This window comes from Pantherophis guttatus, chromosome 2 (assembly GCF_059756535.1).
Source record: "Pantherophis guttatus breed Tessera chromosome 2, ASM5975653v1, whole genome shotgun sequence".
Lineage (NCBI taxonomy): Eukaryota > Metazoa > Chordata > Lepidosauria > Squamata > Colubridae > Pantherophis > Pantherophis guttatus.
The window spans coordinates 154,573,849-154,601,037 of record NC_142064.1 but is presented as its reverse complement, the minus strand read 5'-3'; the positions used below and the strand labels follow the sequence as shown (position 1 = coordinate 154,601,037).

The 27,189-nt window shown below is 41.1% G+C and overlaps 1 protein-coding gene across 3 annotated transcripts; it reads left to right on the top strand.

The window, feature by feature from the left end:
- Positions 1–117: 117 nt before the first annotated feature.
- On the top strand, positions 118–23,800 carry GPRC5C (G protein-coupled receptor class C group 5 member C). 3 transcript variants are annotated; one of them, XM_034412742.3, is made up of 5 exons: positions 118–4,729; positions 14,912–15,985; positions 19,400–19,494; positions 21,014–21,172; positions 21,332–23,800. In XM_034412742.3, exons 2-5 carry the CDS (start codon positions 14,956–14,958, stop codon positions 21,362–21,364), a joined length of 1,317 nt encoding a protein of 438 aa, XP_034268633.2. In that variant the 5' UTR covers positions 118–4,729; positions 14,912–14,955; the 3' UTR covers positions 21,365–23,800. The 3 variants fall into 3 exon arrangements, with proteins under 3 accessions (XP_034268633.2, XP_034268635.2, XP_034268636.2); XM_034412744.2 differs by having other exon boundaries at positions 118–4,844; XM_034412745.3 differs by lacking the exon at positions 118–4,729 and adding an exon at positions 6,341–6,628.
- Positions 23,801–27,189: the final 3,389 nt, after the last annotated feature.

The following is a 27,189-nucleotide window of genomic DNA, read 5'->3' as shown; positions in this document are numbered from 1 at the left end:
CCTACTGATTATTTTGTGGTCTTGCCTAGAACTTTTAACTTAGTAAATAATAAATAGATCTGAGTCCACATCCATTTGCTGAAGACAGATACACTCAACAAATACACATACAACCTGCAACAGTAGTGCTTTATTGGCATTACTGGTTACAAAATTATGACTGTGAACATGAGTATTCTTATTGTAATAGAAATTTATTATGCTATAAAACTTAAAGACTGCAACACATAACGGGAGCAGTCAAGTACAAGTTAGTAAAAATAAAACATGAAAAAAATGGGCTAAACGTTTAGCCCATTTATAATAAACATTTTAAAATAAACATTTTAACATGTTAAAATGTAACCTAGCTTGGATATTTTTGCTAAAACCCAAGCAGGTCTAATAGCTTGAGTCTAATACACTAGCAGAATCTGAAGAAATTAAAAGTGAAAGCTGGCATTCAGGAGATGGTTGGGAGGTGAGTTTTCACCACAAAACAGATGGCTACTGATTGTGAGGTCTGTGGCCCTAACCATCAGGCCTGTGGGCTGCCATCCACATGAGGAAAAGGAAACAGAATTAGCACAGGTTTTAAATCAAGAAATCCCAAAAGGACCAGATTAGGCAGGTGTAAATAGTGCGGAAACATTAAAGAACAAAAGGCCATAATCTTTTAAAAAGAAGGAACAGGGTGAACAAGGAAGTGATGACCAGGTAGGAAAGAAACATACGTAGAAATCTTAGGGCAATAAACTGGAATTAGGAGGCAAATACAAAGCAGGTTTATGATGAATCCTGTTTTAATCTGAACTGCAAAAAGGTCACCAGGAGATGTATCTGTTTGTTTATCAATTTTCTAGGCTGCTCATTTCCAAAAGGGTACTGGGCAGCTTCACCAAATAAAAACAGAAGGAGAACAACTTTACAAAAAGGGGAACAATCACCCCAAGATATATAATACACTCCTTACATCAGTCCGAGTCTAAAGGAACCCATCAAACTCCTTAACACAAAGCCAGAGGAAAGAACTAAGTATTTAGGCATTTCTTTTATATAAACATGAGAGCCGGTTTGGTCTAGTGGTTAAAGCACTAAGCTAGAAACCAGGAACCTCTGAACTCTAGTCCTGCATTAGGCATGGACCAGTCACTATCTCTCTCAGCCTAGCCCATCACAGGGTTGTTGTTTTGGGGAAAAAATAGGAGGTGAAAGGTATACTCAATATGTTTGCCACCTTGAGTTGTAAGTAAAAATTGTAAAGGTGGAATACAAATAAATAAAAAATATGAATATTGCCCACAATATAAGTTTAAAGTTGTCTGTGGCTTTTCTAGTTTTAAAGTAGTATTTGCCTCTTTTTTCCAGTACCATTTCGACAATGGATACCATCTAGCATGCTTCATTGATAAAAGGATTGCAGTTCGGATTAGGAGCTAGGATCCAGCCAGCTCCTATTATCATCTTCAGGCTGCTATGGACTATACCTCTCTCCTTTGGTCATGGATTTCTATGGCCATTTGGCTTGGGCTGCAAGAGAGAAGAAACTGGACACCTGAGATCCATAGAAGAATCTGGCCATGTAAAGCTCGAAACAGCAATTTTTGAAATGCTTATCAAGTCTTATTGGGGACTCTTTATAGATATGGGCTTAATGCTCTTCTGAAAGAGCACTAGAACCAATTTAAATCAGGAAAGAGAACCAGCTTTTGATTGCTGGTTCTGTTGCCAATGAGTTCATTACAGATTTCCCATTGTTAAGAAAGAGTTTCATACCACCATACTTTTTACAGTTTTTATTATTTTTTGGGATGGGGGGACTATTGCAGGAGGTCATGGAGGAGGAGTATATGGTAAAGAGAGTAAGCCTCCCTAGTACTCTACTTAATTCCTCCCATATACCTGTATCCTGTTAGTTGGGCTATTTTTGAATATAAATTGAGGATTGTTTTGAAAGAATGCACAAGGCTGGTTGGTTGCCCACTGTCCTTCTTTCACCCAGGATGCCTTTTTTTTATCTGTGACTTTTTAACCAGCCATTAACCATTTTTTCAAAAAATATTCAGAAATAGACATCACCAACTTTTGAAAGTATGCTTTTGAATATAGATAGTCCTTGACTGACAACCATTTGTTTAGTGACCAAAGTTACAATGGCCCTTAAAAAAAGTGACTTATGTTTTTCACATTTACGACTGTTGCAGCTTTCCAATGGTCATGTGATCAAAATTCAGACACTTGGCAACTGGTTCATATTTATGATGATTGCAATGTCCAAGGGTCATGTGATCACCTTTTATGGACTGCTGACAAGCAAAGTCAATGGGGAATCCATATTCACTTAACAACTATGTTACTAACTTAACAACTGCAGAGATTCACTTAATTGACTTAACAAATGTCTTACTTAGCAACAGAAATGTTGGGCTCAATTGTGGCTTTAAGTCGCGAACTATCTGTACTCTTAAAATCTCTGTTCACCAACCTCATTTGTATTTATGCTGTTTGAAAAAGGTCAGATTCAGGTGTGTTAAAACATCTTCTGATTTCCATATTAGGAAATGGAACAAAATGAGAAATGTTTCACTACTGTATATTCAAGTTTTCATAAAATACTTTAAGCATGGATAGAATATCTGAGTTAAAGTTCAGTTTAAATCCGTTCAAGAATGAAATGTGGTCAGCATTATGGTTGAATAGTAAATCACCTGGTTTTATTTGCTCTGCCCAAAAGTGTCTTTGGAGGTGGATTTTGAACCAACTTGAGGGCCCCACAGTAGCCGGAAGATTTAGAGACATCTATAGAAAGCAACAGAGTCAACCACAGAAGGCTAATCCCTCTCTGTTTGCCAACTATGGGCAATTATAGCAGAAGAACCTTTTGAGAACTATGTACAATCTCAAAAAAAGGATTTACATATCCAATACTTCTCCATTCTCTTACTTTGTCACATTGGGCTCATACTTCATTTCATTTCTTTTTTTTTATGTAACTATGTACTTCAGGAATCATTCTGTGGACTATGTCTGTATCCCAAAGCAGTCCCTCACAGCCAGTAGTTCACTATGCTAACGCTCCCTGGGACAAATCTGCCCTTTTGGCAATGCTATATGCTATTCTATTGCCAATGGTGCTATTAATTTATAGTTTGGCTGAATTATAGCTGCTACCCTAGCAGGCAGGTTGCCATCTTTCCAGCTCTAATTTGTGTAATTGGGCTGCTGACCTCAGGATGACTAACAGGTAAAAAAAGGCAGACAGGCCCCACCCTACCCTTAAAGCCAGCAATCCTCCTCGTTTCTTTCTCCATTGTATCCTGCCTTGGTTATCTTTACAAATAACTCAAGGCAGCAAACATATCCAAACACACCTTCCTCCTCCTCCATTTTCCCTGCGAGGTGAGTCGGGCTGAGAGGGACTGACCCAAATCATCACCCAGTTGCCTTTCATGACTAAGGCAGCGCTTGAACTCACCCTCTCCCGCTTTCAAAGTGGATCTAAGCTATGTGCTTAGAGCTCAAAGCATTGTTAGAGACCCCACACACCCACTTTACAGTCTGTTTCTGTTGCTCCCCTCTGGGAGGAAGTTTCGAAGTATTTCTAGCAGGACTTCCAGATTCTGTAACTGCTTTTGTTCCCTATGCCATCCGTCTGGTAAACTTGCAAGATTTGTTTCTCTTGCCATGTACATGTATATATCCGAAGTAGACTGTGTTGTTTCTCGGTGTCATATAATATATGTGGGTACATGCATAATTTTGTATTTATTTATTTATCCTGTCATGTTTATGTTTATATTAGAGGTGGAGACCCTTTGAGAGCTGTATGCAAGGTAATTTCATTTTAATGTATGCCGAGTAGTGTACATTCAAACTGACAGTAAAGTATCCGATTCCTATCCTCAAAATATCAAGGAAATTTAAGACTAACCCCTGGCATAATTTCAACACCAAAGGTTGAATAACACCAATTGTATACAGCTCCTCTGAGGCTATGCAGAGTTCTCCAGGAATTTCCTCACTTGGGCGTTTGGTGAAACTAAACTGAAGAGGGGGGGGGGGGGACAAAACAAAAAACGTCCCTCTGGAGTCAAACCAACCAGATTCTCGACTCTTTCAACTCCTGGGATGGGATTTGTTGTCTCGGACACAGCCAGAACGCAGAAAAGAAGAGAAGAGGCGTGGATGAAACCAGCCCGAGCGCCAGCTACAAAACCAGGTCTGGAATTGCAGCGCCACACAGAACCTAGGCAGGGGATGAGCCGAGGGAGGCGGGACGGGGCTCCTGGTACGTAAGGCGAGAGCTCGGTTACTCGACACCCAAAGATTTCTCCGCCAGCCGAGAAGCGGAGCAACGGCGGTGATTTATTAGCCTGCAATCTGGTTGCCCAGAGAGGATGGCAGACGGCCTGATAAGCACCCTGAATGGAGCCTGATGTCATGCTAGTGTCAAGCTGGTAGCTTCCCAGAACAGAAAGCCCGGGAGCGTCACTCGAGGAAGGGGGGGAAAAAAGAGAAGACCTTGCTCAGTCTCGCCTCCCACCCGCGTCGTTCCCAGCCTCGCCACGACACGCCTCCCCCTTCTCCCGCCACCCGCGCCCTCCAGCTCAACTTTCGGCTCCGGCCAGTGGGAGAAAGGGTCCCGGGGGGGGGCCGGCCGGCCGGACTGCCAATCCCACCGGATCCTCAGCTCCGTAGATCTCCGATATTCTTGGAAGGGAGGAGCGCCTATTTGCCCTACCTAAAGCAGGTAAGCGTTGGGGCTTGGGTCCTCGCTGGGGACGCGAACTCCTCTCTTCTGCGGAGGGAGTTGGTTCGCAGCCGAGCCGAGCCGAGCCCGGGGTCTTCTTCTGCTGACCCAGAAGGTAACTTGAAGCATGGAAGGAGGGGTGGGGGGGTTGGTTTCTTTCAGAAACAGCAGCGGCGGGGAAGGTGGGGGGGGGGAAAGGAAGGAATGCCTTAAAATACAAAGCAGCCCTCCTTGCTTCCTGTTAGACGGTTCTCCTTCGCTTCTGCTTTGTAGGAACTGGCGCGGTCAGGTCATCTTAACACACGCCGGAACTATGGAGCCGCTGGTGGATGGTCCCAGTTCTTTTCTAAAAGTATAACTTAAGGGTGGCGATAGGTGTTGGGTGTGCGTGTGTGCGCGCAGTAGGCATTTAAATATAGGGATATGCGTTTGGATTATCCGACGTTGTTTCTTTAAAAAAAAAAAAAACCACAAAACCACCATAGCAAGGTTAAAAGCTTAAAGCTTTAAAACCAATCGGGAACATTCTATAATGTTTTGTTTGAGGAGTGTGATTGAGGAAAGAGGAAAACAAATAGCCCCTCCCAAAAGGTGGTGAAGTGCGCCCAGGGGCTTAATATGGTGACTGGGAATTTGCAAGGCAAAAGAGGGATTCTTTAATGGTTGATGTATTTCTGTCTCCCTTTACACACACACAGGGAGGGGGGGAGAGAGAGGGGGAGGAGGGAGAGAGAGAGAGAGAGAGGGAAAGAAAGAAAGAAAAAGAAAAAGTACACACACTCACATTCTTCCACTCAGTCCCTCCCAGCAAAGGGGATTGAGAAATGCAACAACTGTTAAACGTGAAACAAAAGAACCCCAGGTTCAAATTCTTGCTGAGCCCTCCTCAAACCTTTTGACTGGTTGGAGTGGTTAGGAGCATGACATTGAACAATATATTTTATCCCCTAGGGCCTAGGGCATTGGGAAGAAAGGGAAACTACAAATGTGCCTGGGAATTATTATTATTATTTTTTTTTTAAAGCCATTTGGTGGTATTTCATGTTTCATAAAGGGTGGAGAATTGTGGTGAGTTGGCTTTAAGAACCAAGCTACCTTATGGATCCTTTTTGGTTTCAGGTAGGGGGATCTAGGTAGTGGTGGGATTCAAGTAATTTAACAACCGGTTCTCTGCCCTAATGATTTCTTCCAACAACCAGTTTGCCAAACTGCTCAGAATGTTAACAACCGGTTCTCCTGAAGTGGTGCGAACTGGCTGAATCCCACCACTGGGTCTAAGGATTTGTTGTACTGTGCTAAGATACAGAACTCTTGAGTTTGGGCAAGCATTCACAAGGGTTGTGAGTAAGTCAAAGGAGAACATTTCCTTTTTGCCTCTATTCTGCAAACAAACATGAACTAAATTAAACTGGGACTTTGCTTCTTGACTGGGAACATAGAAGATAGAATAATAGAGTTGGAAGGAACCTTGGAGGTCTTCCAGTACTTTCCTAGGCTAAATGGGTAAAGTTGGAATCTGTGTGAGTATGCCTCTTCAAGTCAGTGTTGACTCCTAGCGTCTGCCTGGACAAGTCCCTGAAGTCTTCTTGGCAAGTAAGTTTTCAGAAGTGACTTGCCATTACTTCCTTCCTAGGGCTGAGGCAGAGAGACTGGCCCAAGGTCACTCAGCTGATTTTGTGCTTCAAGCAGCTCATAGTCTCCCAGGGCCTAATCTGTTGTTTTAACCACCGCACCAAACTGGCTCTCTTGAAGTAATAATTCATAAGCTGCTACAAACCGTTTCCATGATTTTATCAAGCTTCCTTATCAAAATACCCTTCAACAGATAACACTGCAGAATTACTCAGTCGCTTTGACATCTGGAGCCTTCAGAGAAGGAATAATATGTTTCCCAGTCAGGTAATGGCAATATATTTGGTTTACAACTCTTGTCGTTTCTAACTTTCAGCCTTTGTGGCTGAGGCTCATAGGAGTTGCAGTCAAACCATCTGATGAACATCAATTGAGGAATGTCAGTGCGTATGCTCTTGGAATTAGGCCAATATATAATATAGACTGATACCTTCAGTCAGTATTATGGATACTGTTTGACCTCTCAAAGCTGGTCTGCAGAATTCAGGCTATCATAAATTGTTAATAACAACATAACTCTAGACTGCATTACAAGGTTATGCATTTATAAGAGCCCTGGTGGTGCAGTGGCTAGAATGCAATATTGTAGGCTAACTCTGCCCCAGCCTGGAGTTCGATCCTCACGGGGCTCAAGGTTGACTCAGCCCTCCATTCTTCTGAGGTCGGTAAAATGAGAACCAACATTGTTTGGGGGAAATATGCTGATACTGTCCAGAGAGTGCTGTAAAGCACGGTGGGGCAGTATATAAGTCTACATGCTATTGCTATTTTATGCCTTCTTTTCCCCTCCTGCCGGCCAAAAGAAATAATTGCTCACTGCTTCCTCCTTCCTCTGCCATTTCCACCTCTCCTGCCTACTACAGAGATTCATCTGGAAGCAGCCAACCTTCTTGAGTCAGAGCCAGTAATTGCTTCTAGATACCTTGGAAATGGTGCCTGTTTCCTGCAGAGGTGTGAATCATAGAAGAAAGGAATTTCTAGGCCTTTGTAGTTTCGGGGCTGTTCTGCAGTTTGCCTTGGAAAGAAAAATTACCTATAGAAATAAAGCAACTTTTCCTATTATTTCTGTACTCTCTGAAAGCTATTGGGGAGAGGGGGACTATTATATATTTGTGGGTAAACTGTACTTACTTTGTGTTGTCTATGGATGCAATGAGAAGGCAGCTCATAAAAGCATCTAGGGTAATGTATCATTTGGTAAAAGTGGAGAAATTGAAACAGAAGTGTTTAATAAAAATGTACTGTGCCTCCTGGCCTGCCATGGAAACCAGATGTCAGAACTGCGGCTTCTCATAGGCCCTTGATGCTGTTCCCCTCAAGCAATATTTCCATCCTCTCTTTCTTAAAATGCCACATGTTATTTGCAAAGAGAATCTGGGAAAAGTAAATCCAGGAAAGTAGCTCATCTTTAATCCATCTGGAGCAAAGCTGCCTTTTCCAACCAGCAGTGAGTTTCAAACAGAGGTGCTTTTTATTTCTCCTGCTAAGTGAAGATGTATGGAGGAGAAGCCTGCTGCATTCTTAAAATGAAATAAGCAATGTTGATATGGGTCTCCAGATCATCCCTAGATAGTGGGGTCGTTCTAGACGAAACTAAGATAAATCTCAGGTACCACAACAAGGATAAGCAAATGTTTTAATCAAGAGCTGCCATGTAGAGAGCCTTCACATAATGTATTGTAGAATGCAGAGTTTCTATTTTTGTTTTGCACATAGTGATTATTACTGGTCAGGGATTGTAAGTTTGAAAGTGTCCTCTCATCAAATGACTTATCTGACCAGATGTGATTCAGTGCCATTATCCAGAGAACAACTTTAGAAATACGAGAAGCTTCCTAGAGTGATGCCTCCTACAAATTACATGTTTGTAATTGCATCTGGGGGCTATAACATGTGAATGAGCATTGTACAAGAAATGAATTCTAATTGGAGAGAATGATAGCATGGATCTTCCCAGGGATGAAATCCAGCAGGTTCTGACAGGTTCTGGAGAACCGGTAGCGGAAATTTTGAGTAGTTTGGAGAATCGGCAAATGCCACCTCTGGCTGGCCCCAGAGTGGGATGGGAATGGAGATTTTGCAATATCCTTTTCCCAGGAGTGGGGAGGGAATGGGGATTTGGCAGTATCCTTCCCCTGCCACGCCCACCAAGCTACACCACGCCCTCCAAGCCACGCCCACAGAACTGGTAGTAAAAAAAATTGAATTTCACCACTGGATCTTCCCCTCCCCCATTCCTTTTAGAGTCATAAATGGGGGGAAAGGCATATCTGTTTTAGTCCTTTATCAAGTATTAGTTATATTCTGATTTGAATTTTTTTTCCTAAGTGAAAAAATGAAAGCCCTCACCAACGTAACAGTATCCTAAACACTGGTCTGTTTCTGCTGATTCAAGATTGGAACTAAAGAAAGGTTAACAGCTAAGCTATCTTACTGATCAGTAGTTTGAGGAAGTTTATTGGGGGTGGATTTCCAAGGAACTGGCAGGGAAGTAAGCATCAATGTTTACTTAAGGCTTCTGCAACATTAATTAATGCTGAATCAAGTAGTTTGTTGGAGCACATGGGAGCAGGGCAAAAGTGCTTGTTCTAAGAATAGAGATGACAGTAACTAGCTTGCTCTGAATCCCTATTTGTTTAGTATATTTTTAATCCAGCCTTTCTGATTTTATCCAGGCATTGATTGGATAAAATCTGTATTGCATGAATTTTAGCAAAAAGGCTACATCATCTGCTAACAGACGATGCATTGACCTCAGATTTTTCTTGTTGTTAGATAGGACAGCTATATTTGGGATATTTAAAAAAACCCCAGTCATTCACTAAAAGATGACAAAATCTTAGGTTTTTGTGTCTCATCACTATCCTCTAGTATCTGTGTGGATATATATGCAACTCAGAACTGGTAACCCTATGCTGTGTAGAGAAAAATAATCACTGTGTTTGTGTGAATAAATATGTATATGTGTGTATATAGAGGGAGTCATGCTCAAGGAAGCTACATTAAATAGGCGGCTATGATAGGGAATGAGAATTGAGGAAATTACATATTGCACTAAGGAGGACAAAATTCCTTCCTTCCTCATGTTGAACTATCCCAGAATGGGGGACCTCCACCACAGTTAGAATATGCAGGCCAAGTTGCCAGGCCCTCTTTTCTAAAAACTAAGTTATATGAACTTTGGACTTGCAGTACAGTAGTTCAAATACCAGAAATACCTACATTTGTGGTGTTAATTCTGAAGCTGGAGCAAGCAGGTTTAAAACTAGAAAATTGACAGCTTCCAAATAACCATAATTTATTTAGGGCCAGCATGTTAGTGATGCTGCACACATCACTTGTCAGGTGTGTATTTGTTTGGGTCATAATTGGTATGTTCTAAATTGACTGAAATTTTGCAAATGTTTTTCCCAAATGTTTTTCCCCCATTCATAAAATGAATGTGTGTGTGTGAGGGGGGGGGAGAGAGGGAGGGAGAGGAAGAGATTCGTTTCCTGATAAGTCATGCAGAGTAGATTTAAGCTTCACAAATAATGCTGTTTAAAGTGAAATGGCACAATATTGTGCTAATAAGGAAACAATGGGTGTTGTAGCTCAGCAGTCTCTTAAATTAGGGAGCTTAGCTTTTGTTTATATAAGTAATTTAAGGTGTTATATGATAATGCATTTTTAAAAGGAATATTTGATGTTCAAGTATTTGGATATTTTGCTTAAATCTCTAAAATCTGCAAGCTTCCTATGGTATGTATTGCTTAAAATATTTTGATGCTTCCATTGCTAAGCCTGTACTTGAGTATATTAAAGGGATATTGAGGATGCTGTAGCTTTTAGAGTATAATGCTAAATCATCTCTAAGACAAAAGTATAATATTCTATAATGGTAAATCTATCTCTGATGTCTAGAACATGCAACTTATCCAGTGCTCATTTACATAAGCTTGAAAAAGATCATGTAAATATTAGAATTAATAGGGTTTAAAAAGCTCTTATTAAATTAGCTTGCCATTTTTTACTGTATGGAAACACTGCTGGAAAAAAAGTTGGTAACTTAAAAAAAAACTTTTATATAAATCCAAACTGCACAGAATCATCACCATCATCCAAGAGACAATGACTTGGGCTAGTTATTTCATTTTGGTTATTACGTTGTTACTGGTTAAAAATATGTTGTCAGAAATGGTAGTAAAATATTCATAGAGACTAAATAAATAGAAATCAACTGGGCAGGAAATTCATTGGCCTGATGCTTTCTTGCTTAACCACAGCTTATAACTTTCCTGCCTTAATATTATTATTTTTAGCTGTTTGAAAACAGGATTCATATGCTTTCAACCCCAGAGGTTCAGCACAATATTAAAAACTAAATTTATAACTGAGATTCTCAAGTTTTCATCCAAACAACTGAGATTCCACATTACTAACACATCCACTAACAAGTGTATACAGTAAGAGCTCAGTGACTTCCTGATCTGATCCTTAGCAAACGGGCCCTTTTAAAGGATCCCTACTAAAAATTGTTGCTTTATATTATGGCACTCTTGGTCCCTTTAAACTAACGCCTTTGGTGTCAAGATTACTATTGGTAGACTGAAAAGCCAGATATGGAGAAGGTTTAAGAGTTCTTCTTTAGCTTGTAATGTTCAGTAAATAGGATGATAGTCTGGATGAGTAGGAAATGAGTTTTTTTCCCCCTATGGAACTGGATGGCTGCTTTTTAGATCTGAAAAGGCACGAATCCATAGACATGAAGTGGTTTATTTACATATGGAGGAAAAGTCAGACCTTCTAGGCAGAGCTGCCTTCTAAATAGAGAGGAAACCAAAGTCTACAAAGCTCCTAGGTATCAGCCCTTGAAACACACATTAGCCCTGATTGGTCCTGGTCTTGCAATAATCAGATTTGGAGACATGCGAGCAACCCCCACTTTAGAAGTACATGGATTCCTCTGAGCCTGGGAACTAGGCAGTCCTGAGTGAGAGCCCAGGAAAGGGAGGGCTAGAGGGTGATATCTCAGAGGAACCCAGCTGATCTGGCAAATGTTTTATACAATGAAATAGAGGGGCAGAGTTCTTATTATGGTTGTTACCGAGAACAGTTTAGCCATGGTTCTTTATGCGGAGTCTATGCATTTTCTCTCCTCTCTGCGCCCCCCCCCCCCCCTTAACCCTTGCACTGTTTTATCTAAAGCAGAGGTCTTCAAACTTGGCAGTTTTAAGACTTGTGGACTTCAACTCCCAGAATTCTCCAGGCAGCATAGCTGGGAGTTGAAGTCCACAAGTCTTAAAGCTGCCAAGTTTGAAGACCTCTGATCTAAAGAGAAGATGTAGTGTTAGCCTCCTTTTCTCTCTGCAAATGTCACAAGTCTGTCACTAGCAGCTCTGTCACAACTTAGCAAAAGAAGTGGGAGATGGCACAAACCTTTTCTACTGCTCGCAGGAGAAGGAAAGGCCTCTCTCTTGAACTTGCTTTGAACCTTTGTTAAATGTTTACATCAAATGTTCATCCCTTGGGCTTTTCCAGTAGCCACCAAAAGCAGCTTATTGGTATACCAACTAACCTGCTTGACTTTAAAAAAACAAAAAAACAAAAAATGACCATGCAATCTCTTGCTTCAGAGTGGGGTTGGGACAAGTGGGTGGAGCTGTGTGTTTACTGGTTAGATGCCCTTCCTGATGCCTATGCGGAGTTTGCAGCAATTTTCTCTTTGTATCCTGATTGAGATTTTCTTGTTGATAGGATACCCCATCTACCTCTTGTGTGTTTCCAATATATTAATTTCCCCAGAAACTAGAAAGGAAGAGGGGAACAAAAACCCTCTCTTTCTAATTTAGACAGGCCATCTGCTCAGTGGCTACTGCCATCTTATTCTGCGTCTTTTTAAAGACTGCTGCTTGTAGCTTTTGACATCGGATGATGATTGGTTATATTGGACAGATTCTTGGCTTTTAGTCTCTTGGGACAGGGGTCCCCAACTTGTGGGCTGCGACTTATTCACAACTGGGCTGTGTGATGGTGGGCTGGTGCACAGGCACCGGCGCTCGCAGCCCTACTGGTGCTCACGGTGAGCCACTTGCATGAGTGGGGGCACGCATGCACCTGCCCCTCATACAAAACCATCCCCCTTTCTCCCTCTCCCCCCTCCACGCTGGGCCACAAACCTGGAAAGGTTGGGGAACACTATCTTAGGGTATTTTTTTTTTAATTCTGTGTTTAAGATTTGATAAGTACTTTTACAGTTTAGTGTCATAATACTTCCTTTAGTATAGTCCCTCAGACTGCTCTAAGTTTTTAACTGTGCTGTAAGCCACAAAACACAGTGAGGCAGAAATATAAATTTCAGTGATGCCCTTGAAGTGATGTCTCGGTGCCTGGAGGCCGTGCGGGCCTGGATGGGGAGAAACAGGCTCTGACTCAACCCTTCCAAGTGGCTGTGGCTTCCGGCGTCCCGATATAGCCAGCTGTGCCATCGCTGGTTATTGGGGGCGAATCACTGGCCCCCACGGAGAGGGCTTGCAACTTGGGCGTCGTCCTGGATGCATGGCTGTCTTTAGAAGAGCATATGACAGCCGTGGCCAGGGGGGCTTTTTATCAGGTCGGCCTGATACGCCAGTTGCGTCCCTTTCTGGATCGGGACTCCCTACGCATGGTCACTCAGGCACTTGTCACTTCCCGCCTGGACTACTGCAATGCTCTCTACATGGGGCTCCCCTTGGGGTGCACCCGGAGGCTCCAGTTGGTCCAGAATGCGGCCGTGCGGGGGATTATAGGAGCGATGGGGCATTCCCATGTGACACCTCTCCTGCGCGAGCTGCACTGGCTTCCGGTGGTCTTCCGGGTGCGCTTCAAGGTGTTGGTGACCACCTTTAAAGCGCTCCATGGCTTAGGGCCCGGGTATCTACGAGACTGCCTTCTGCCGCCAATAGCCTCCCACTGGCCAGTTCGCTCGCACAGAGAGGGCCGCCTCAGGGTGCCGTCGGCCAGACAATGTCGGCTGGCGACCCCCAAGGGGAGAGCCTTCTCTGTGGCGGCACCTGCCCTCTGGAATGACCTACCCCCAGAGATACGCACAATACCAGACCTCCGGACTTTTCGTCAGGCCCTGAAAACACATCTATTTCATCTAGCCGGGCTGGCTAGATCCCATCCTTTCGGTTTTAATTTGAAATTGGTTTTAATTGGGTTGTTTTAAATTGAGGGCCGAAATTATTTAATGTCTTTTAAATTGTTTTTTAAATTTTATATGTTATGTTTTATCTCGGCTGTTCACCGCCCTGAGTCCTGTTGGAGAAGGGCGATATTTAAAATCAAATCAAATAAATCAAATAAATCAAATAAATAAAGAACTGCCTTATAGTGAATCAAATAATTGACCTATGTGTTTCCTTGTGGCTTCTGTCTGAATCATGTTTTACCCATAGTGAACTTAACCTAAGTTTATGGATTTAATCTAATTTTGGGGGTTCAGTGAGGCATGAATTCACATAGGCTTGGTCAACCACAAGTTAAAAGTGGCAGATTAATTTAAATTTGTGTCATGAAAAAATAGCTACTGAAGGGCCATATTAGCTGCAGTTTTTTTAAACCTAGACTTCAATGTTACTTTGGACACTACTACTGGATTTTCTGACCTTAGAAAACTGTAGGATCACATGTCCTTAAATTGATCTGAGTGCTGTTGTTAGTTAAATAATATACACAGATTAGGAAATTAATTCTTGATTTGCCTTAGCTATTAGCCTTCTATGATCTAGATTTAGGAAACAACTCAGGAGAAAGTGCTGAGTCATTGTTCTCCCAAATAAATTGTCTTCCAGATTTTTGGAGTACAACTTTTCTAAGCCTCAGCCAGCATGGCCCATGATTTGGGGGTGGGGGTGGGTAAAGTTTCCGAGAGCCATTAAGCTGAATAAGTCTTGATGCATAATATTCAATCACCCAGCTCTGTTACTTTAATAAACTTGAATGTTCTCATAATTAAAAGTTCTAAATTTAGCTGTCCTCTGGAACATGTAGTTTGACTGGCATGGAAAAGTGCTTTTAAGAAGTAGAGCTGTATCAAATAAACCTGGATCCTTGGCTAACCCTCCCACTGTAAGCATTTCTATCTTCCCCAGTATTTCTCAGGGTAATAATCAACTTATGACAGACACATTTAAGAGCCTAGTAGTGCTCTTAAAGGTACTTGAAGAAGTGAACCAAAGAGGCCTAACTAACATGGTCATAACTAGAATGGAATTAGAGAGACCTCAAAGTTTTGTATGGGCTCCAAAATTCTGGCTACATAACCCTTCTAAAGATTACCATCATATTGTAATGTTTAATATGACACAAGGATTAAGGGAAAATATTCATCTGGACAGTGTTTATTTTCAGGTGTAATAAGCCCTACTTTGTCTTGGTTGTGTCCAATTTGGTGTGTGATCCTTGATACATGATCCAAAGGCCAAGTAATGATTCTCAGTTGCAAAAATATTGGATATGTCTGGAGAAGAAAAATACTAAAAATATCAGCATTTTCATATAGACACGGTATCTTTTCTTTTTCTTTAGTTCTTTCCTGAAGAGCCAAGAATATTTGCCATCATTCCATCGTGATGGCTACACCCAGGACACAATTGCCATGTCTTTGGCTTCTTGTGCTTTCCATGACAACATGTTTTGCTCAAGGGACTTCACCACCACCATCTCCACCACCAGGATGTGGCAAGGACTTAAACTCCATCTACTACAACCTCTGTGACCTATCTGTCGCCTGGGGCATTGTGTTAGAAGCCGTGGCCAGCTTTGGTTTTGTCATCAGCTTTGTCCTCACTGTGGTCTTAGTGGCCAGTCTGCCTTTTATCCAAGACTATCGGAAGAAGAGCTTAATAGGGACTCAAGCTTTCTTTCTGTTGGGCACTTTGGGGCTTTTCTGCTTGACCTTTACCTTCATTGTCAAGCAAGACTTCTCAACATGTGCTTCACGACGCTTCCTCTTTGGTGTCCTTTTTGCTATCTGCTTCTCCTGCCTGGCTGCCCATAGCCTCAGTCTCAATTTCTTTGCCCGGCAAAACACTGGGCCTCGGGGATGGGTCACCTTCGGCATGGCTTTTGTCCTCGTCTTGGTTGAAGTCATCATCAACACTGAGTGGCTCATTATTACTGTGGTAAGGAATGATGGTACTGCCAAGGATCCCTGTGACCTGAAGAATGAGGACTTTGTCATGGCACTCATCTACGTAATGTTCCTGCAAGTAGCTACTTTCATTGCTACATGGCCTGTCTTGTGTGGACATTACAAGCACTGGAGAAAGCATGCCGTTTTCATTCTCCTCACTACTTCCTTTTCCATGGCCATCTGGATAGTATGGATTGTTATGTATGTTTATGGCAACCAGCAGGACCAGAGATCAACTTGGGATGACCCCACATTGGCAATTGCTCTTGTCTCCAATGCCTCGGTTTTTGTTTTGTTTTATGTCATTCCTGAGATTTCTCAGGTGATCAAGCCAGGACCAGAGCAGGCCTATGAGGATGATGTCTACCCCACACGGGGGGTTGGCTATGAAACAATCCTCAAGGAGCAGAAATCCCAAAGCATGTTTGTGGAGAACAAAGCTTTCTCAATGGACGAACCTTCTTCAGGTAGGCATGTGATATTGGTGAGGAGACCAGGAAAAAAAAATGTAATCAGAGGAACTGCATGCTTGCTAAACATATCTTAACATGTTTTTATGTAGACATGAAAATGATTATAGGTAGTCCTTGATTTACAACCACAACTGGGGCCACAATTTTCATTGTTAAGCGAAGCAGTTGTTAAGTGAGTTGTGCCCAATTTTATGGCCTTTTTTTGCCACAGTTGTTAAATGAATCATGATTAAGTAAACCTGGCTTCCCCCATTAACTCTGCTTATCAGAACCCAACCAGGAAGGTTGAAATGGCAATCCCAGGACACGGGGTGGGGGGCGGTTTGGGTGTGCGTGTTTGGAACTGTCTTAAATACATGCCACATGGCAAGAACCTGAATTTCCATTAAATGATTATAGGGTACTGGAACAGTAATAGGTTTGAGGGGTGGTTGTACATCACTTTTTTCAGTCCTGTTGTAAGTTCGAATGGTTTCTAAACAAATGGTTGTAAGTCAAGGACTAACTGTCCTGAAAAATTATTTGCTCTGCTTCTCCCTTCCCCCACTTTTAGCATAATGTTGCCTATGGGGGCATATCATAGTCATTGGTATCTGTGACCGAGCTGGAGAAGACCAGAAAAATTGATGCATCTGGTGGTGATAGAGAATCAGGTTTACACAACTTGCTATCTCAGGGTCTTCTGTTATGGTTGCCTGAATTTGTAGATTCCCAAGAGTCCTGGATATCCTGTAATCTGTACAAGAATGGTACTGTCATTGTGGCCCACGTTTGGGGCAGGGAAGTTAGATAGCATTGATGCCATATAATTCTATTCTATGATCTTATAACAGTTCTTGGTCTCCTCTAATTTTGTAGTTGAATTTTCTAACACTGTTGGACAGTAGCTCAGTAGATGGAACAATATTTTTTCATAGCTTCAAAACTCAGACAGGTTTGCTAAATCTGAGCTGCTCTACAATTTGGTTTTCTGTCTTAAAATTTATATGTAGAATAAAATAATAAAGTTTTACAGCTGTATTTTATTGGACGGAAGTAAATCTAGTGGAGTTTATATCTAAGTTTATACAGTGATAAGTGATAAGTAAATTTATGTGTTTATGAGATTTCTAGGCTCATACCTTCAGAAATATCCCTATATTTTGAAATGGCCAGAAGCTCTTCCTGCTGAGAAAGATAGAAATGTAGTACTATAAATAAAAACCAAGATATCACATTAAAACTATTTTCAGCTAAGGTAAAATCAATTTAGAATAGCACATCCAGTAGCTGAGTTCATCTTTTTATTTTATATGATTTGAGGAGAAACCGGGTAAGATCTGATGCAATGCAGGACAGAACCTGTTGATTATGTATCATATACTGTACAAATGGACTCAATATAATAAGGAAGATTTATTTTAGGTACATGCGTCAGTTTGAAATTATGGTCATTGGCTTACTGATTACATCAGCCATATTACTAAGGCTGGAGAGAGCTGAACTTCAGAGCATTAAGACAACCAACATTGTCTCTTGAGTGCCATAAATCCAGATGGATTTTCTTGTTCAGAGAAAGTCTCCAAGCACCTTGAGCTCATTAAAACTTACTTTGTCTATAGTTACCCACAAACAAGACTTTGTTTTATGGGTGGCTTATGAAACAAAAGTCCCAGTAGCTTTTTGATGGCTTTTTCATTGGAGTGCATTGAGCAGACGATGCTAATAAGCAACAGCAACTCACTGGAAAGAATTATAGATGTGTGTTTATACAGGTGTACTTGTAAGAAAGGATACCATTAATTTGGGGAAGAGCTGTAAGGGTTTAGTTTTTTTAAAAAAGTACAGTAGTGGCCAAAATTGTGGAAAACTTTTGGGAAAAGTGTATTTTTGAAGTTTGATGGCTAATAACACCACTCTTTTTCAAGATAATTATATTCCACTCCTGGAATGGCCTGGGAATAGCCCAGACCTTAACCCAATTGAAAATTTATGGAGCAGACTAAAGAAACTTGTTAGTCAGAAGCCATCCAGCAATAAAACCCAGTTAATAGAAGAAATCATTCAATCTTGGTTTCACATTATAACAGCTGCAGAACTAAAAGACTTGGTTCACTCCATGTGATTCATGCTAAAGGTTACCCAACTAAGTATTAACTTCCATGGTGATAATTTTTGTATATCTCATTTTTTCTATGGTGATAATTTTTGTATATCTCATTTTTTCTACGTGTTTCACTTCTTTATACTGTAAATGCTATTCTAATAGCAAATCCTTCATAAAAGTTACTGCATTATATTCTTAATTAAATTATCTTTCCATTGATATATAGTTTTATGGTACTACTCCCCAAAAAAAAAAGTGGTGTTATTAGCTAGATTTAGAAAATACACTTTTCTCAAAAGGTTTCCACAATTTTGGCCACTACTGTATATACTTCTATACAAACTTGTGACTTTATTTCTTTGGGTCTCTCTTGCTCTCTTTTTCTATTTTTATCTTTCCCTGCTCCTGGAGCTATAAAAGTACCTGGACACATAAACACAGTATGCTAACATTTTAATACACTATACAGGTAGTCCTTGGCTTACAACTGTAATTGAGCTCGGAATTACAGTCATACGTCATGGTTGTTGTGAAGTTGGGGCACCCTGTGACTGCATTCAATTTTACAACCTTTTTTTTTTTTTTGCAGCAGTTGTTAAATGCCATGGTCATTAAGCAAATGCTGCAGTTGTTAAACACAGTGGTCATTAAATGAGTCCCTTTTCCCTAATGGGCATTCTTTTTCAGAAACCAGAAGTATACATAGGAAGCCAGCAAAAAAAAAAAAAAAAAAAAAAAGCCAAAAGCTGTGGGATGCTGCAAACAGTTGTTGAGATTTTGTCCCCAAAATTGCTTTTAGTATAATCTTTCTCTTATTTCGCATGAAGCCCTACAGTCTCAGGGGGAAGCTTTCTAATAAGGCTGTGCTAGAAAATTGGATCCAGGACAACTCAGCACCATGGTCAACTTGCTGCGGTACAAGACTTACATTAATATTGAAGAAATGGTGGAATAGAATCATTAAAAAAAGGATGCAAAAGGACGGGCAAAATAGAATGTGAATGACAGAAATTAAAATAATTTCTAAATTATTTTAAATACTTAAAATTGAATTGCTAAATTGTCCCACAATTGAGTTGTCCCATGGTGAATTGTCCTGAGATATATTGTCCTGGGGTGAGTTGGCCATGGTGAGTTGGCTGCAGTAAATTGACCGCATCAGGTTGTCCCATTCTGAGAAAATCAACATAATTTTATATAAGTTATTGCCCAGCATTCTTCTCCAGAGCTTGCCATTCAAACCATGCTATCTAGTTTTGCTAGTGAAAATGTTTCGAATAGTGTATTTAAATGTTATTGTCCTGTGGTTTCTCTCTTTCCAGCTAAAAAGCCTGTGTCCCCATACAGCGGATACAATGGGCAGATTCTGACAAGCGTCTATCAGCCCACAGAGATGACTTTAATGCACAGTGGGCCTGTAAGTGAATATGCGGTTGTGCTGGCAGCTGCTTCTCCTTCTCATCTTGCTTATCTGTAGCTTAATTTGTTGGGTAGTAGGCTTAAAACAAACAAATCATGTTTATAAAAGATGTTAGAAGAAGTCAAGCTATGCTTGACCAGAAAAATGAAGGCTTGTCTGAGATGTTAAATCCAAAAACAATGTCAGGTATAGGTTGGAAAGGGCTCATCACAAGCAGGAGTGATTTGAGGCAGGGTGAAATCCAGCAGGTTCTGGAGAACCAGTAGTGGAAATTTTGAGCAGTTCGGAGAACCAGTAGTGGAAATTTTAAGTAGTTCAGAGAACCGGCAAACACCACCTCTGGCTGGCCCAGAGTGGGGTCGGAATGGAGATTTTGCAATATCCTTCCCCCAGGAGTGGGGAGGGAATGGAGATTTTGCAGTATCCTTCCCCTGCCACGCCCACCAATCCATACCACGCCCACCAATCCACGCCCACAGAACTGGTAGTAAAAAAATTTGGATTTCACCACTGATTTGAGGGTATAATCCAGTGATGGCTAACCTTTTTGTTGTCGCGTGACGAAAGTGTGCACGTGCGCGTGTGATAGCACGCATGCCTGCACCCATAATGCAATATACGCCCCCCGCACATGTGTGCGCAACCCCTGCACTCCCCCCCCCTATACATGGGTGTGCGACACCCACCCACCCCGCCCCGCAGCCTGTTTTGAGCCTAGCAGGCCTCCCTGCAGCCTCCTTACAATTGAACTGGAATTGTTCAATTACAGTTACTCTCACCTCAGTTCAGTTACTCTCACCTGAGTTGATGTTGCCTACATTAATTTAGTGCCTCAGATGTTTTCTGTGAGAGCCATCCCTTCTCCAGCAGTTTTTGAAGTTTTGAACTTGTACAATTAAAGAATCAAGAAGCTTAAGGGTTCAGGAAGGTTTGAAGCCTTCAGTTGTGGGTCTAAAGTAAAATGGTAGAAATTCTTTCTGAATGGTGCCCTTTAATTACTTTTTAGCAGTGGTTTACCTTTAAAATGTCTCAGTCTTCCTTGTTCTATTCAATTTTCTCCTGCACAATTCTAAACCTACATCATAGTTACAAGATCTAGCAAATGTCAAGGCTAGTTTGACAGACCTCAGTGAGTCTCTAAGCTTGTAGGAAATGAGAAAATACAAGTGAGGGGCTCTTTGGTGTTCTCTGAGCTTGGTTGTTCTCTTGCAAATGTTTCATTACTTAAACGAGATAAGCATCATCAGCACTAATGATGTTACCTAGTTTGGGTAATGGAATGTTTGCAAGAAAACAACCAAGCTCAGAGAGCACCAAAGAGCCCTCATTTCAACCCTGAGCTACAAATATTCTCCTTTATTGAGAATATAAGCCTGTGAAAGCCTTTTTATTGCCTTAAAATATTTTGGCATCAGCAATACTGGTTTGGTTTCTTTTGCAATTACAGTCACATTTCCAAAAACATGAATATACTTTTTACCCCATTTTTACTATTTACTATTTTTGTGGGTTCCAGTTGGATGCCCCGTATGATGTCATCCTCCCTCGTGCTACGGCCAACAGCCAAATGATGGGCAGTGCCAATTCTACCCTGCGTGCTGATGATGCTTATGTCTCACAGAGTAAGCAAGCATTGGCTCAGAAAGATGGAAGGAATGGGCAAGTGAGCGAAATGGTAAGCCTTGGATTATTCTGTTGTAATTTTAGGAGCATCTGAATTCTTATCTGACCTTTTCTGCTTATATGCTTTGGGTAAAATAGATCAGTCTGTCTCTTTCCCAGTTACATTCCTAATGTAAAGGACCTAACCTCTTAATGTCTTGTTTTGCCTTAGGCTTCATCTCCATATAGCAAGCACAGATGGTAGAAGTTTTGAGTCCTGATCTCCGCACATCCTGTTTCTTGAGGATGCCTTACAAAGCCTGCCTCCACAAAGGAGCATCTAACTGGGGCAAGGCCTCAGATAGACATGGAGAATGGAGATGTTATCCTGGGAACTGAGAACATTTCATCTTGGTTGCTGAGGCAATGCATTTCTTTTTCTCATGCATAAACCAAGCGTTCTACTTGACATCTGTTACAGTAAATCTGACCCAGTAAATCACTGGGTCAGGATGCCACCTCCTGTTCTGTGTTTCGAACAGTGGGCCTTCTATTCTCCTTGGAGCCTTCAGTCAAATTTATAATTCCACCACTGTTTTGCCAGTATTTTGAGAGCCTCCCTTATTTTCACCCCACCAATCATGGGGCCACATTCAGTGCATTGAATCTTGTTCGTTTTGTACAAACATGGCGTTATGAGTGCTGAGGAGTTCCACTCTACAGATCACAATTCAGCCTCTTGTTTGAGGAATAGATGCTTTCCTGCATCCTCCCATCTCATGTCTACTCCCACAAGAGAAGATTTTGGAAATTAGAAGGGTATCACTCCAATTCTTCTTCAATAGAGGCCATTCTTCTTAACGGAGAGAGTGAAACTGGTCAAATGTAGCAAGAACTTTTTATTTGAAGCCTGTTTGCTTTCTCCTGATCCTTCTTGCCTTTGGACCAAGCCCTGGAATGTGACATCATGGTATTGTTTTTGGAATCCTTATTATCTCCTCTTTTGTTAATCCCTCCCTGTTATGAAAATTAAGGCCGCATATTTTATTTTATTTTTTTAAAAAAATGCTCGATGTTTTACTTTGAATGCCTGTGTTTATGCAGCAGGGAGGATTTACTTTTACACTGTGGTCAGAGTCTTAAACATCCTTATCTGACGTTGACAACCAAGTTGGTGATTGAACATGCTGGAGGCACCAGTGGACCTGAAAGGAGAAAGCTATGTTAAAATGATACTTTCATTTCACAACACATAAAATGGTGGGATTTGCAAGACTGATGTCAGTAACTGTTTTGTCAAAAAGGTTCATTGCCGATTGTGCTTTCAATATGGGTAAGCCTTCCTTAACTTGATCTTCCCTCAACCTGAAGGACTACGACTATCATCCCAACCAGAGTGGGAGTGCAAGATAACTGATGGGCCTAGATGGGGGGAAAAATGCAGATCTATGAAGCGCAAGTGAAGGACTTTAATTGCAAGGAGAGGCCAGAGGGCTCCACAAGGCAAGAGATGGGTGGTGTTATGTAACTGCACAAACTATTCCAGTGTTAAAGGGTTGTGTGCTGCTGAAATGGAATTTTGCTAGGGAATGGCTGCCGTCAGGCTTAAAAACATCTGGGAGTGACAGTTTCACTACAGAAACATAATTGTCTCTTTTTGGCATTACTTATCTTGCTTTACCTTGTCCTCACCAGGTGAGGATGAGTCACCTCCATTTAGGATATTTTATTGTGCTGATTTACCCTTTCTCATCTTTTTTGTTCTGTTCCTTGTGGAATTGTTCAGGTTCTGGCTTTACTCTGAAACAACAACTTTCCCCTGTGTAGAGTGGTCTCCCAGCCACCTCTGATGAAGTGGGTTCTGAGATGCACAGTCTTACGCCTCAATAAATCTATTTGATATGCCTTCAGTCCTTTTCATGATATCCCACTTTCTCTTCATGCCTTGGTGTGCTAGTTCCTGGCTTGTGGCCTGCCTGTCCTTATGCTGCTGTTGTGTGCCATTTTTGCCTCTTCTTCTTCCCTCTTGGGCAGAAAAGGGGTGCTGTTTCTCTCTCATATACTAGCAGGAGAAGGAAGCTACTTTGATAAAAAGAAGCGCTGCCTATTTCTTGCAATGCCTTTTCACCAAGACTTCTCCTGGCCTCCTAGATTGATGTCCTCTGAAGTTTAGCCTGCTTTTATTGTGTAAGCATTTTGAGCAGGTAAATTTTTTTACAGACTTCTCCAAACAAGGAGCCTTCAAATGTGGCGGGGACAGGTGACTCCACGAATGTTCTTTGGGCCATCTTCTGATCGGAAAGGTGTTCTCTACTGCCTAAAGGAGGACCATACCCTGCCTGTAGAGTCTGTGCTCAGGAAGTGGAAGGACCAAGTTTATACTGACTCAGACCATGGCTAGTCGCTCATTGAGTCATGATTTCTGCCTGTCTTGCTGAGAATGCTGTTCTGTACCTTGCTAGAGGATGAGTCTGCTTCTAGTTTTTGGCTAAAAGATTCTCTGCTCTGATAATGAGGAATAATATAATCTCCCTCTGCTAATGCAAGCTGAGTAAATGGCAGAAGACTAAGGAGGAATGTCCCCGACTGCTGTTTCATCCACGCTACTCTTTAAGCTAAGATTGGGGAAGTGGTTCTTATCAGATATGGCTTTTTAAGATTCAGAATTGTCTTGACAAATTAAATATCTTTTTTTCCTAAATGTGGCTTCTGACTTCTTGTCATATTCTTTTGTGGGTTTGAGAACAAAGGAGGAAGAGTTGACAAAGAGAGTTGACAAAAATTACAAATATTTCTCTTCTGTGCATTTCCTAACTGATGGATTCAGCTGATTAATAGGAAGGATTTGGACTTCCCAGAACATTGAACTTGATTATTCTATGATTTGAAAACTCAGATCAGTTGTACTTGACACAGGATTTATTTTCTGGACAATGTATGGAACATAACATTCTGTTCCAATCTGGGCAATGTTCTTGTTTTGCTCTTGTTTTTTCTTTTTAACTTTTTTTAAAGGTTGCCTTAAAAGACAAGTAATCTGCCTAAGTATTTATACTAATGATATTAACTGTAATACATTTTGGAGCAATAAACATTCACTCCAACATGCTCTCTTTTTTCCAGCATGCAGAAATATTCTTCCTTGCGGCTATGATTTCCCCTCAGAATTATTGGATGAGAGTCCCCTCATCTTTATACCAGATATTCCAAAGGTACTTTTCAAAAGACAATTGGACTTTTGGGGGTTTTTTTCCCCTTGAAAATGTTTCACTTCTTATCCAAGAAGCTTCTTCAGATCTAAAGAAGCAGCTTCTTGGATGGGAAATTAAACGTTTTCAAGGGGAAAAAAATCCCAAGAAAGTCCAGTTGCCTTTTGATGAGCACCTTTGGGACAATTATGACCTTGATAATAGAGAATCTCCATAGACGCTTTGTACCAGATGTTGTGGAACTCTAGAAAATAAGGTGGCAAGACCCTATTTTCTGTGTGCTGATAGCATTTCAACCTTCTACAAGCAGGATAATCTTTCATTATTTAGGAGTCCAGTGATCAAGAACTGGCTACCTGTTTCTTGCTAAAATTGCAAATTTGTTACCTGTCTATAGGACTGCTGTTATCTTCAAATTACAAGCAGCTTATTTTAAATACCAGCTACTAAAGAATAACCAAGAAGTTACACTATCTAGTTGGGCTTTGTGTGACAAAGAATACTGGATGCCCATTGGTCTGATTCAGCAGGCTCTTTTTGGGATCTTCTGGTTAGGTCATTCTTTCTTATGGAAGTACAATGTACTTTGACATTATACTTTGTGGTGGTTTTTTTTAAAAAATTATTTATATGCCGCCCTTCTCCGGAGACTCAGGGCGGCTTACAAGGCGTTAAGCAATAGCCTTCATACTTTTGTATATTTTATGCAAAGTCAGCTTATTGCCCCCACAAACCGGGTCCTCATTTTACCTACCTTAGAAAGGATGGAAGGCTGAGTCAACCTTGAGCCTGGTGAGAATTGAACTTGCAGTAATTGCAGGCAGCTGGAAGCTAAATACTACCTTTAACAGTAGCATTAGTCTGCTGCGCCACTCAGGCTCATTGTGGTTGACATTGTGGTGTATTTCAGCATCATCCTTACATTGTTACTCAGGTAGCTGCATTAGTCTTGCATTTTTCTGAATTTCTAGCCAATAAAAATTTACCGATGGCTTGTTTTTTGCTCTTCTACAAACTTGGATGTGGGGTGCCAGTGCAGAGATAGTGAATGAATAAAGATATTTATGACTAAAGATATTTTCTGAATAAAGATAGTTTTTTCCTTAGTGGAGTGCTTAGTGCTCTCTGAGCTTGGTTGTTTTCTTGCACACATTTCATTATCAAACTAGGTAACATCAGTTCATTTTTTTCTTTCTCCTTATATAATCATTTCAGGTCAGATTGGGCCAGTATATGATGGTGCTAATTAAAAGGAAAAGAAACTTCACATTATATTATTAGCTTATAGCCTGACCATGGACTTGACAGTTTTAGGAGCAGCAGTAGACGTCTTTCTCAAATAATTGTAGTTGTCCTCTGGAATGGTATTTTCACCAAAATTTGTGAATATATGATATATGTCAAGATCCTCCAAGAAATATTTTTACATATTCCACTTTTATAGGAATAGCGTCAATAGTGTTGAACAGTATCCACAGAACTGTAGTGTTCTAACTACAGCTGTGTTGTGTTCTGTCAAAAATGATGATTTAGTTAAAAAAAAACCAGTTTATTAATCCATCTAACATTGTGATCTCTTTTTGAAAAACTGCTACGTCATCTATTTGCTGCAATGCTCCACGAAGTTTGTTATTATGCTTGAGGTGTTTCTCAAGCAGGAGACATGAAACGACCATAATGTCTTGTGAAGCGTGACATTGTTTTCAAAACACATCAGCCCTAACAAACTTTTCTGGAGTGCCTCGATTAATACACAGTGGACTGGAGGTCATGCCAAGTTCAGGGGCTACATCCCTCAGCCAGATAGCCTTTCGTACTGGCAGCAATTTTTCTGCCACTCCCGGAAATGGCAGCCTGAGCAAACCGCAGCTCCATTAATTATTTAGCTGCCCAGAGTGCTCTGCTGAAGCTCTTGTGACCTCTCTTAGTCCTTGGGACAGGCTGGAGGGAGGGGGGAGGGAAGAGTTGCAGGAGCTGCCTTGCTAGCTTGGTAAACATTTTGGTCTATTTTATGATAGGCCTGCCATTGGCATCTCTCCTTCCACCAGATTACGGAGCAATTTGATCTGAATGAGTGTTTTCATAGTGTAACCCAAATTCTTGGCCTGTACAGTTCTCTCCCAGCTGAACCAGCTCCCCTCTAAGGGGGCAGAATTATTACTATTGTAAATTCCTCTCGGCTGTGATCACAATGACCTTCAAGCCTCTGTTTCAGGGCTGCTCCATATCTCACCATTTATGAGGTGGTCTTGTTCTGGTTACAACACTATTTTATGCATGAATGGCTGCTTGGCAGGGCCTAGCTGCAATATGTCAAAATAAAAAGGCTCAGATTCTGAATCACACATCCAGGAAGGGAACTTTTAACACTCCTTTTTCTGGCTCCACCCCTTTAATCAGAAGGCTCTTACTTGGAAAGATAAAATAAGTGTAGGGGGGCCTGGAAGAAGCTTTTCTTGGCTGTGTTGGCACAATATGCATGCTTATAGTTAACTACTGTTTATTAAATTAACACAATTCTCTGGGTTTGACCTGAACTGTACATTTGGCACATACTCAACAGTCACACAAATGGACTAGCTTAAAAAGTGGTTGGCTAATTTATAGCTCATAAAATGCATTCTAGAAAGAGGCTTTGAAAGAAATGAGTTGTCTTTAGTAAGTCAACAGTTACCACCTATGGTAATTGCTGCCAGTTGCTAGGATAGTTCAGTAAAATTACTTCTTTATTCAAGGTCTAAAGTTGAGGAGAAATAGTAAAGGAATGCTTTTGCCCTTGCCCTCTATTTATTCAATTCCCAAAAATGTTTGTCTTAACTAAGGTGAAAAGGTTAGGCAGAGATGAGTGATGTGTCCAAAATTACAATATGAATAGGAGGTA

What these genes read in the sequence shown, in the direction of transcription:
- GPRC5C (XM_034412742.3), top strand. Translation starts at nt 14,956, where the DNA reads ATGGCTACACCCAGGACACAATTGCCATGTCTTTGGCTTCTTGTGCTT. An exon ending in CTTTAATGCACAGTGGGCCT is followed by an intron (nt 19,495 to 21,013) that starts GTAAGTGAATAT and finishes TGTGGGTTCCAG; the next exon opens with TTGGATGCCCCGTATGATGT. An exon ending in ATGGGCAAGTGAGCGAAATG is followed by an intron (nt 21,173 to 21,331) that starts GTAAGCCTTGGA and finishes GTTTTGCCTTAG; the next exon opens with GCTTCATCTCCATATAGCAA.